The sequence below is a fragment of the Alosa sapidissima genome, chromosome 13 (assembly GCF_018492685.1).
Source record: "Alosa sapidissima isolate fAloSap1 chromosome 13, fAloSap1.pri, whole genome shotgun sequence".
Taxonomy (NCBI): Eukaryota; Metazoa; Chordata; class Actinopteri; order Clupeiformes; family Clupeidae; genus Alosa; species Alosa sapidissima.
The window spans coordinates 5,795,645-5,808,038 of NC_055969.1; the positions used below are offsets into that span (position 1 = coordinate 5,795,645).

General features: G+C 46.8%; 1 protein-coding gene across 3 annotated transcripts in view; it reads right to left on the reverse strand.

The window, feature by feature from the left end:
- mmp17a (matrix metallopeptidase 17a) overlaps positions 1-12,394 on the reverse strand; it is an 85,619-nt gene that overhangs the window by 40,517 nt on the left and 32,708 nt on the right. For 2 of the 3 annotated variants that reach the window (XM_042060229.1, XM_042060227.1), the window contains one exon: positions 11,813-11,857. The exons of the other annotated variant lie outside the window; for it this stretch is intronic. In XM_042060229.1, the coding sequence (XP_041916163.1) occupies positions 11,813-11,857 (45 nt within the window). The remainder of the gene's footprint in view (positions 1-11,812; positions 11,858-12,394) is intronic. 3 annotated transcript variants of the gene reach the window in all.

Here is a 12,394-nt window from a genome sequence, read left to right on the forward strand (position 1 = left end):
ACCCGGGCCCAATCGCTGTTCTCCGGCTGTCTGGCTGTCGCTCGGCGGGCGTCACAACGGTAGAGGGGAATAGAGGAGAGATGGCATCTGTCATAGATTACATGACATAATACCACCAAGGGCAGCAAGAGTATCAGCAGTCTCCAAACATTGGCCCGTTTCCAAACACACTGTGTATACACGCACACTCTCTCTCTCTCACACACACATGCGTGCATGCATAAACCCACACACACACGCACATACATATACACACACACACACACACACACACACACACACACACACACACACACACACACACACACACACACACACACACACACACATTAACACTAACACACTCACTCACAAATACCCTGACACAGCTGGGCACTTTGTGAACATACAAATTGTCTCAGCCTACTGAGTTGAATGGGAAAGCAGATAGTACCTCTGTGTGCGTGCATGTGTGTGCGTGCATGTGTGTGCGTGCATGTGTGTGTGTGTGTGTGTGTGTGTGTGTGTGTGAAGAGGAGCAGCAAAATAACACTATACTGTTTCATGGTTTCCTGTCCTGGGGATGGAGGAGCAGGTTTTTTAACTCTCTATCATTTCTCTCTATCTGTAGCACCGTTTTCTGCTGCAACCCCGAGCCTCTGCAGTTGTAATTTAGAATTTAAGTCTCTGGTGTGTGTGTGTGTGTGTGTGTGTGTGTGTGTGTGTGTGTCTGTGTCTGTGTCTGTGTCTGTGTCTGTGTCTGTGTGTGTGTGTGTGTGTGTGTCTGTGTCTGTGTCTGGGTGTCTGTGGGTGTCTGTATGTGTGTGTGTGTGTGTGTGTGTGTGTGTGTGTGTGTGTGTGTGTGTGTGTGTGTGTGTGCACAGTGCTAACTCTGTTTGTGTGAACTCATCCCCCTATTGGCTGGGAAATTGATGCATGAAGACTTACTGTGCCCCGCCACGCACCCTTCTCCTCTCCACCGCTGTCCCCAAGATGCAATCAAGTCCAGATAAATACCCTCTCTCGTCACACCACTGCGTTTCTCTCCCTCTCTCTCACCGTCTCTCTCACTTTAGGTCTCCCTTTTGTCTTTCACCCATTTCTTTTTCTCCCTCTCTCCCTCTCTCTCTCCCCTCCCTCCTTTTCCCTCCCATGCTCTCTCTATCAGTTACTTGCTAGCCATGTCTGGATCCAGAATATCAATATTACATTATTGCCGTCTCAGCCAACCAGTGGCGCCGACAGGGCTGGAGTGGTCTGAGGTCTGAGGGGCAGCTGTGCAGGGGGCTGGCTTGATCAAAGGTGGGAAGAGAAGCAGGTCTGATGAGGCACGCTGGGAACGAGAGAGAGAGAGCATCTGATGGGACCCCAGTTCAGTGGAGGAGCAGGGGAGACGCCTCAGGCAAGCTAACACATACACTAACATGCACGCTCACGTACACACTCGCATGCGTGCATACACACAGACGATCTCTCTCTGGCTTTCTCGGTCTCTATGACTCTCTCTCTCTCTCTCTCTCTCTCACTCACACACACACACACACACACACACACACAGAAATGGTAATTTCAACACAAATTGATAAAATTGTGTGCCTAGACTCACTGCCAAAACCACAAAAGCAATGTAAATGTGCGCACGCACGCATGCACACACACACACACACACACACACACACACACACACACACAGTGCATTGCAGAAGGTGGTATAAGTGTACTGCCAGACCTTATCATTCCCTGACATTTCCCTGGTAGGCTTTGCTATGTATTATATTATGCGTGTATGCGTGTATGTGTGTGTGTGTGTGTGTGTGTGTGTGTGTGTGTGTGTGTGTCTGTTTGTTTGTGTCTGTGTATGTGTATGTGTGTGTGTCTGTGTGCGTGTGTTTGTTTGTGTGTGTGTGTGTGCGTGTGTTTGTTTGTTTGTGTGTGTGTCTGTGTGTGCGCATACAGTATGTGTGTGTGTGTGTGTGTGTGTGTGTGTGTGTGTGTGCGCGTGTGTGACAGGGAAAAAGATGCGGAAAGAGATGGAGAGATGTAGAGATAGAGACTGAGAGAGAGAGAGACACAGACACTTCAAAGTGAGATGGAGTATAACAGTTCCTTTGAGATTACGAGCCCATAGAGATAGAACTCCCTATTAGTATCCCTACAGTTGCCCACGAGAGTCTGACAGCACTGCCAGTTCATATCTCCTGCCAATACCCAATCTCAGCTCTGATTGGACTCCAGTCATGTACAAGGTGAGGCCGGTGTTGAGGACCCTGCGGCCTGTTCCCAATCAGCCTGACAACAGGGGTGTGTGTGTGTGTGTGTGTGCATATGCATGTGCAGGTCTGATGTATACCTAGCCAATAACACAACTGAAATGGAATCTGAAATTCAAGAGACGTTCAAGGCCAGTAGGAAGCATATCTTAAGGCATGACACCGCTCGACATGCTAGAACAGGGGCCATGCATACGTGTCTGCTCACTGAGACAAATATTTATGTGTGTGTGTTTGTGTGTGTGTGTGTTTGTGTGTGTGTGTGTTTGTGTGTGTGTGTGTGTGTGTGTGTGTGTGTGTGTGCATGTGTATGTGTGTGCGTGCGTGCGTGCACATGCGTTTTTTCTGTGGCATGTTGTAGCCGCACTAATAAGCATCTTTGCCTTCACACACGGATGCTGTCCTTGACAGGCGGGTGGACTGGCTTGAGCGCACCCCCCGCAGCAACCTTCACGCCAGCAGGCATCGCTGACAAGCCTCGTGGGGATGGCACTCCAACAAGTCCTCATTCCACATACCAAAACAATGGAGCGGAAAAAAGTTCCCAGTGTGCCCTGGTGTATTTCACTCATGACCAGGGGGTTGTGTGTGTGTGTGTGTGTGTGTGTGTGTGTGTGTGTGTGTGCTTGTGTGCGGGGTGGGGGGTTGGGATGCATCCACATCCAGCCATGCTGTCAAGAGCCAGACAGAGTACCCCCTTATTAGACCACACCTCAGCTTCCTCTCAAACCAAAACAACAACATCGTCCAGCACATAACAAACCACACAAGCCAGCAGTGTGCCAGCAGTGTGGGCAGCCGTGGCCTACTGGTTAGCGCTTCGGACTTGTAACCGGAGGGTTGCCAGTTTGAACCCTGACCAGTAGGAACGGCTGAAGTGCCCTTGAGCAAGGCACCGAACCCCTCACTGCTCCCCGAGCGCCACTGTAGCAGACAGCTCACTGTGTGCTTCACTTCACTGTGTGTTCACTGTGTGCTGAGTGTGTTTCACTAATTCACGGATTGGGATAAATGCAGAGACCAAATTTCCCTCACAGGATCAAAAGAGTATATATACTTATACTTATATACTTATATACCATGTCAACTGCTAGTATATATATGCCTAATTAATTTTTGTGTATACTTACATTTATGTATATACATATCCTTACAGATATACCCCCTTAGCTCTCAATGCAACAAAGCTAATTTCTTTCATTTCACAATTCACGTTGAGACATGTAAATCACAAAATGATTGTTCTACTTAACCATTTCCTCTAAAGTTGCGACACTGCATTTTACTGCATTTACTGCATTTACTGCGTTTACTGCATTTTTTAGACTTTGTGTATCGTTACACCCTCTAATATACATAATAATAGGTACACATAGGCAGATAGATAGACCTGGCCATTCTCCAGCCCTAGACCGGCAGGATAGCACACTGTTAACTACTGTTCGGATAGCAGCTAGTGGCATAGCAGTCATGTATCCCCTAAGCGTCTGACTCTTTGGCACCCTGCTTTTACTGATAATCCCCACAGGAGGAACATAAAGAGAGTGCCTGTCACAAGGACTGTGTGGTGACAGACTCTGAGGATAGAGAGCAGGTGTGTGTGTGTGTATGTGGGGTAGAGAGAGAGAGAGAGAAAGAGAGTGCGAAAGAGAGAATGTGTGTGTGTTTGTGTTTGTGTGTGTATTTTTGAATGTGTTTAGGAGTGAAAATACATGGGAATGCACATGCAGATAAGTTTGTGAGTATGTATGTGACTGTGAGTAAGCTTCTGATTGTGTGTGTGTGTGTATATGTGTGATAGAGAGAGAGGAAGAGAGAGAGAGAGAGAGAGAGAGAGAAAGAGATGCATATGTGTTTAGGAGTGAAAATACATCGGAATGCACATGCGGATAAGTGTGTGAATATGTATGCGACTGTGAGTAAGCATCTGAGTGTGTGTGTGTGAGTGTGTGTGTGTGTGCAATAGAGAGAGAGGGAGAAAGAGAGAAAGAGAGAGATGCATTTAAGAGTAGATAACAGAATGCATGTGAATGCACATGCAAGTGTATGAGAGTGTGAGTGTTACTGTGAGTAATCTGTGCATGTGTGAAATGTGTGTGTGTGTGAGTGAGTGGGTGGGTGGGTGGGTGGGTGAGTGAGTGAGTGAGTAGGCGGATGATCGATGAGTCGTCTGTGTCTGCCTTAAGAAGTGGAGGATGAGCCCTCAGTAAGCAGTAGAGTATGTCCAGACTCCAGACCAGACCAGAGTGGATCCACACTCACCTCAACAGCCGTCAGGCACTCCCCCAAAACCCAACACACACTCTACACACACACACACGCACACACACATACACACACACACACGCACACAGGCACAACACACACCACCTTAGCATCTCCTGCCATTTGGAGACCTACATCACTTTATCATATAGTGTTTATGTATATATATATATATATATATATATATATATATTAATCTCTTGAAAATAAACAAACAAAAATCGACAAACATACACAAACATTGACAGAAAAATAGGATTACGAGGAGATTATTATTATTTGGATCCAGCATATATATGTCTTCAATAAGATGAGCAAAGATTTCAGATGAATAAGTAAAAATAGCTGTATATGTGAGCTCTCTATGGCAGGGATTTCCAAACGATTGTTTCTATGAGCGGCTGAGAACTACATACAGCCTCAACTTCATGTAAAATTTTTTACTCCTTCGACAGTACACATGGAAAATAATTGAGAAAGAAAGGCAAGAAAGGCACCGAAACAGGTCAAATCCTTTTGATGCAAAAGTTATGGCCTTAGAGCAATGCTGTTGTTGTTATCAGCTAGATCAATTGAGTTCTATCAACGAGAAGAGAATACTGGGTTGAGTGTGTGTTGAATGTTGAAGAGGAGACCGTGCTTGGTCATCTTTTGGGAACTCCTGCCCTTTATTTCCACATCTTCTGATGCTTTTCTGTTTCGGAATGCAGTGTTTGTATGTGTGTGTGTTTGTGTGTGTGTGTGTGTGTGTGTGTGTATGTGTGTGTGTGTGTCTGTGTATGAGTTTGCATATGTGTGTGTATGTGTGTGTGTATGTGTGTGTGTGTCTGTGTATGAGTTTGCATATGTGTGTGTGTGTGTGTGTGAATAAGTGTGTGCACACACAATCATGCCCTGAGGGTGTGGATCTATTTTTTCCGGTCTTTTCTCTCTCTCCTCTTAAAATAATGCTTCTGTTATCCTTGTGCAGCGTTTGCTCCCGGGGCTCAGAGAAGCTAGAGGAAGTCATAGAGAGGAGAAGAGGAGGAGAGGAGAGGAAAGGAGGAGGAGTGGAGAGGAGGAGGAAAATAACAGTAAAAGACGATACAGAAAAAGAGGAATAAAAAAGATGTGATGGTCAGTCATGGCACGTGCTGTTGCTCAGCTCTCTCTCTCTCTCTCACACACACACACACACACACACACACACACACACACACACACACACACACACTTCTTCTTCAATCTCCAAAAACCCCAAACAAATCCTCTAAGCACAGCATCGGCCGATCCATCGCACAGAACTTGCAGCCGGTCAAAGGTCACGTTCTGATCCAGGAGTCCGGCACTGAGCTGGGCGGTTGGTTAGATTATGATGCACTTAGCTCTGGCAAAAAAACACGCCCGGGAATTACAGCTTCGGACGCGGGTTTGGCCCAGCCGGCCTTTGGCATGTCTAAAAACAAGAGGCCGACTTTCATTTCAGAGAGAGGCCTCGGAGCGCGACCTGGTCGAAATACCCCCATAATCCCACGCAAACGCTGGCGTCCACTCCCCTGGCTCCTGAGGCCCTCTTTGGCCTCTCCTCTGACTGCGCCCCCCCCCCACCCCCCACCCCTGATTTTCTGATAAGCTCAGTCTCCCACCCCACTGTAATCTCTTCAATTTTCACTTACTTCATTTAGAGGTTAAAAGAAAGAGAAAAAATTGGTCTCTCTTTCCCCTGATAATCCTAATCCCACTGGAAGTAATCCCGATCAGAAAACATGCAACTGAGCATGACACAGAGAAAAACAGTTCAGTTCAGCATCTACTGCAGCAACCTGGCTGACAGCCCAGCCTGTAATGTTTTCTCTTTTTTTAACTTCCCTCCCCTCCTTTCTTTCTTTCTTTCTTCCATTCTTTCTATGTCTCTCTCTTTTCAGACTTCTTCCCTCTAAACCCATTCTCTTCCTCTCTATCGGCAGCTGCGGGCTGGCTGTGCTTTAATGCTTTAATAATCAGGAATGACATCACCATTCATCACAGTGATTGTGGTGACAGAGAAAAAAAAGGGGAGAAAGGAGACAAATGAGGAGGAAAAGCAAGAGACAGACAGACAGACAGACAGACAGACAGACAGAAGCACAAAGTCTCAAATCTCACAGAAGAGCCACACTGCTCATGCCCACCCCCGCCACATACTGTACCCATAGACTACTGAGCTGTGGGGGCCTATCATCTGACACCAACCACTGAGTGTGGCTAAGTGGGTTTAGCTCTCCAACAAAATGGGGGTCTCTCTTCCCAAGCCAGGGGGTCAAACTACAGTGGCCGAGTGACACATCCCCTCTCTCCAGCCTGCTGTGGAGAGTGGGGGTGGGGGTGGGGGGGCTCTCCAGGCTGCCTCAGCTGTTGCCCCCCCCCCCACCACCACCACCACCACCCTACTCCCCATGACACGGATGAACAGACGGATTGTTCTCCCTCTGTGCGGAGCTCAAAGCAGAGCGGAGAGCAGACCCCTGCCGAGGGCAGCGGCGGAGGAGCAGAGAGCGCACTGGCCAGCTGAGAGCCCAGCTCCTATTAGGCAAACAGAGGAAATGACTCATATTGGCCTGACTCACTCTCTCTCTCTCTCCCTCTCTCTCGATGTGTCTTTCTCTCTTTTCTCTCCTCACACACGCTCATAGTTGCAGTCTACATTTCTATTTATTGATTCGTCCTTGCAATAATTTAATGAATTTCAGTGCCGCAAAGTTGGAAACATAATTAAATGTTAGAGTTTATGTCATCTCATTTCCTCTTTTGACTTTTTACTCACTCCCTTAACCAAACACACACACACACACACACACATACACACACACACACACACACACAGACAGACACACACACTTTTTATGTCGAAGAAGAAACTGCTTGAAAGTCCCTGAAAGTCCCATAATATACTGTTTGTTTTTCTCTTTCCCTGTGGGCATTGAGAGAGAGAGAGAGAGAGAGAGAGAGAGAGAGAGAGAGAGCACAGGGCCTCTTCTCCTGGGGCCAGCAGGTCTGCCTGTGTCAGCCGATTGCAGCGGCCACTGTGCCGCGTGGCCCCTGGGACTGAGGAGTGGAGCCATGATCTACGGGGCCTGCGTGTCCCCTGTGGCGGGGCGCAGTGGAATGGTGCTGGCACAGCTAAATACTGCCCCTCGGAGAGATCAGATGAGGCGATAGACTCCACGCATTCCCTCCATTTAGCGCGTCTTACATAAATACACACAAAGTGTGTGTGTCTGTGTGTGTATTTGTTTATGTGAAAGAGAGAAAGAAACAGAGAGAGAGAGAGAGAGAGGGAGAGGGGGGGAGAGAGAGGAAAATAGGGACCTAGATTTTAAGAACGATAAGTGATGTGGAAATGACATCCCCATCACAACATCACCCAAAGGCACAGGCCCGTCATTAGAAACAGAGCCCCACACTAACAACGATAACTACGCAAAACAACATTTTGCACCATCCAAACAATGCAGCACCCAAAGCACAAGTACACAAACAAAGGCAGGAAAACATTCAACCACACACCACACAAGCACAGAGCCACATGATGGCAACTAGCACACACAAACAAACACAAGTCTCACGGATGTCACACTATGCTTAAGAGTAATATATTTACTTTAAATCCTACTTTTTGGAAGCATAAAACACAGGTTTTATTTTGTATTTTTCCGTTTCAGAAGTGTTAAATCTTATTGCCTCTGGCTCACAAGTAGAACGCCACAGAGTGAGCGGCTTGTGCTACCAGTGAAGGTTTAAATCAGACTGAATGCTTAATCCTCAAAATAAAAATGGAAAAGTTTGAAGCAGAACCTATTTACAAATATCTAGAATCCAAAACCTTGGGAAAGTAGCTTCACTTTGAAAAAGAACTACTCCTTGGGAGAAGCGATGAACTGACAAGGGAAAGAGAATAAGAAAGTGATAGAGAGAGACAGAGAGAGAGAGAGAGAGAGAGAGAGAGATGGAGGGACAGAAATATGGAGGGGGTTGGTAGAAGGATGGAAGATGCAAGACGACAGAAAGTGCAGAGAAACACTCTGCTCTTTTCACTGCACCGCACACTTTATCCCACGTAAGATTTGCGGGGGATTATACGCGATGAAAGCAGGAATTAATCCCTGTCTTGATGCTATCCACCATCCTTGCCTTTCCCTCCGCCTCAAGGAGACAGAAGACCTGCAAACCCGCACGCTGACAGACCACGTGTCGAGACGCCCCGCTATGCGTCCAGGGGTGTCAGGCCCTCTGTTGTCATTAGTCAAGAAGCGAAGGCATTCCGAAAAAACCAAGGCCTCTGCAGTTTGTCTCTCGGGCGGGAGTGGTCACGAGAGCGAATCACTCACGCGCCGCCGCCTGCACGGAGCTGATAATATAACTTTATGGCAGCGATAGCAACAAAATGTGGACGACAGTGAAGGGAGAGAAAGAGGAAAGAAAAGAGAAGGAAAAAGGAGGGAAGGAATAAAAGTGCAAAGTAATGTGATGTATTTGCAGGCAAGCTTTTTTCTTGTGTGCGTGTGTGTGCGTGTGTGTGTGTGTGTGTGAGAGAGAGAGTGTGGGGGCAGTGGGAGGGAAAGGTGGGGGTTGTGGGTGTAGGAGGTGTAGGTTGCTGAGTCGAGGCTCTACCCAACTGAAAGGCCTGGCGTCCCAGCCCCCCCCCCCCCCCCCCCCCCCCCCCTGTGCTGAGAGCAAATCGGAGCGGACAGTAATGTACGGGCGGAGGAGGGGGGGTGGAGGGGACGATATGCGATTTCACTTCCGCACGATGGGACAGAAAGATGCTTGTCCTGCCGTGGAGTTGGAGGAGGAAGAGGAGGAGGAAGAGGAGGAGGAGGAGGAGGCAGAGCTGAAATCGCTGTGCTCACTATGGCCAGGGGTCACACAGGGACCACTGGAACACATCAGCAAGGCTTGGCACGGGCAGGAGGGAGGGATGGAGGGATGGATGCAGAGATAGAGGAGGAAGAGAGAAGGAGGGACAGGAAAGAGCGAGAGAGAGATAGAGAGAGAGAGAGAGAGGGGGGATTTGGAGAGCAGAACAACTGAAGCACAGAATGGAGAGTCAGCGAGCAAGCAATCCAAGTGCACGCAGCATCTAGCCGGGCTCGGATGAAGAGATTAGGGCAAGGAGCTGGAGCGTAACGGAGAGAGCCAAAGATGTTTGGGGAGAGCTGGAAGTTGACCGAGAGAGAGAGAGAGAGAGAGAGAGAGAGAGGACAAATCAAAATGGTGATTGAGAGAGAACTCTTTTAATTTCATGTGCAATTAACATGCACTTTCTTGACCATTTGTACCCTCCAACTGTATTAACTAATGTATAATGTCTCACACACATTTGTGTGGCTTTAGCGTATGACTTCATGCTATGTGCGTAGGGCATCTTAACACCTGGTCAAGCTACACATTCCCCTTTGGGGGACAATAAAGTTGCTGAATCGTGTCAGATAAGTAGAAATATCAAAAGAATGTCAAAAGAAAGGTCAGATAGAGGAAGAAAGAGTGAGAGAGAGAGAGAGGGAGAGAGAGAAGAGAGGGATGAGGAAAAAAGAGTAAATGGGAGGGGAGGTAGAAAAAAAGGGACACAGAGAGATAAATAGAGGGATGGAGGGTAGTGAGAGAGGACAGGGGAAGACAGAATGAGAGGACGGAGAGTTAATGAGAGATGTGGCCTGGGTGTATAATGCTGGATCGTTATCATCTCAGGTGTCCACAGATGCTCCTTCATGCCCAAAATATGAAAGGTGTGCTCGTCTGGGATAAACACAAGGACGGTCACGACCTGAGAAATAATACCTTCAAACAACGCCGGAGTAAGTATTCATCTGCAGTCTGCTGACACATACTCATACATGCCCTGTCACTCTCTCTCTCTCTCTCTCTCACACACACACACACACACACACACTCACACTCACACACACACACACACTCAAACAGCAAGACACACATGAAAACAGACATAGACACACACACACACACAAACAGCAAACTCACACAAAAACAGACATACACACACACACACACACACACACACACACAGCGTGAATCTGTGAGCGTGTGCGAAAGATGAAAGCAGACGTGAACAAAATGAGAAGACTGTGGGTTAAGGGAGGCCGACGCAGAAACACTGATGCTCAGATGCTCTGATGCTCAGGTCAGAACAAAAGACTGAAGATGACATGGGGAATGAGTATCAGCAGGAGAGCCAACTGCTTCTCACTCTCTGGACGTGCATACCGAAAGCACAAGTGGCAGCCCAAACAACGGGGGCCAGGCCGATCGATCCTCGCAGCCATGTCTCAGAGCATTCAGCACCCGCGTGCTCTAATACACTGCTGGAAGGGTGATCAATCATTTCTCTCACGAGAAAGCACAGCAACCTCCCACATAATTTATGTAAACTTCAGTGAGGAACGCATACACAAACTTCAAACTACCGGTACTATATATGCACATCAAACACACGCACATCCCAAAACGTAACACACACACACACACACACATAGACACACTCAAATGAAGAGCTCAGTGAAACAAAGAACTTAATCTGATCTGGAAAACATTGATCCCCACCCTAGTTCATTCAGTATATGTTTACACAGAGGTTAAGAAAAGGGCACAATCATTATACGGTTCATTTCATGGAACTTCAACAGCTTGACTGTGTTCAGACTGTGGTAGGTAGCAGATGATGGCTGTATACAGTCTCTGGTTGAGTAGTCAGCAAACATAAGATGTTCTCTTCGGGAGAAAGTCTTGTTTGAAAGATCAGACAAAATCAGCACAAGCAGTATTTAAGCAGTACACAAGCAAAAACAAACAAATTGCGTGTGATACTGTACATGGGCGGATCACACAAAGTTTCCCTATTAGTATAAACGTATCTGTAAGTTTGATGAAATTGTCCAAGTTCCAGGTGAAGTAGGTTTTCATTTCTAAAAGAGAAATAATGGCTGCTGAAATTCCTTGAGAGCACGGCAGTCGAGTCTATCACTGGCTCTTCAGCTTAAAGTGGACCGGACCAGTGGCACTGAGTACTCAGGTTGCATGTCAAATGTGAATTAATCACTGTGCTGAATAGTAATACAGTTGCCTGGGTGGCTCAGCAGTTTCTGACGTATAAGAAAATTTGACAAGTTAAAATTCATGACTCTTCTCTTAGGAACTCTTTGGAATGAGGCCAATAGAGGTGCTCATCTATTTTTACAGGAGCAGAGTACCACAAAGTATAAAAAATAATGTTTTCCAGGATTGTGAGGTCATAACACATTGCTTGCATAATCTACCAAACATACCCTTGACTGAAGAAGGTGAGAAGGCAGAAGGCTTGGTCCTCTTGGCTGTTCAGAGAAAAAGAGGAGAGAGATCACAGCCTGATCCAATCACTTGTTTAGCTTTTGTATATGATGCATGATACAATGGATTATTTATCGATAGTCTCCATCTTCAGTTTCAGCCAGAATGGCATGGCTTTTTTTCAAATAAAAGTGCTTCCTCACTAATTTGACCTGGCAGAAAATCTTAATTTGGGGCTATAATCTATGCCCAGCAAAATCAGTGCCGAGTTTCAGTAAGAGCACCCGCCAAGTGTAATAGACAATAATTATGAGCTTAATACAGTGAAATTATGAATTTATAGGCGGTTTTGAGGCTGTTTTAAGAGACCAACCACATAGTTTGTGATGTGTTGTGAGGAACATAATACTGCTAAATGCCCACATTTACAATCATCAGTCGGACATCATGTGCATGTGGGTCTAGGGTCGTTCTCAATTTTCATTGCACAGCTTGCTCTTTCCAAATCAATAATGTTCAGTGTGCAAAACCCACTTCCAACAGTTCGCAGGGTCATAGTCAAGTTCTAAAATAGACACTAA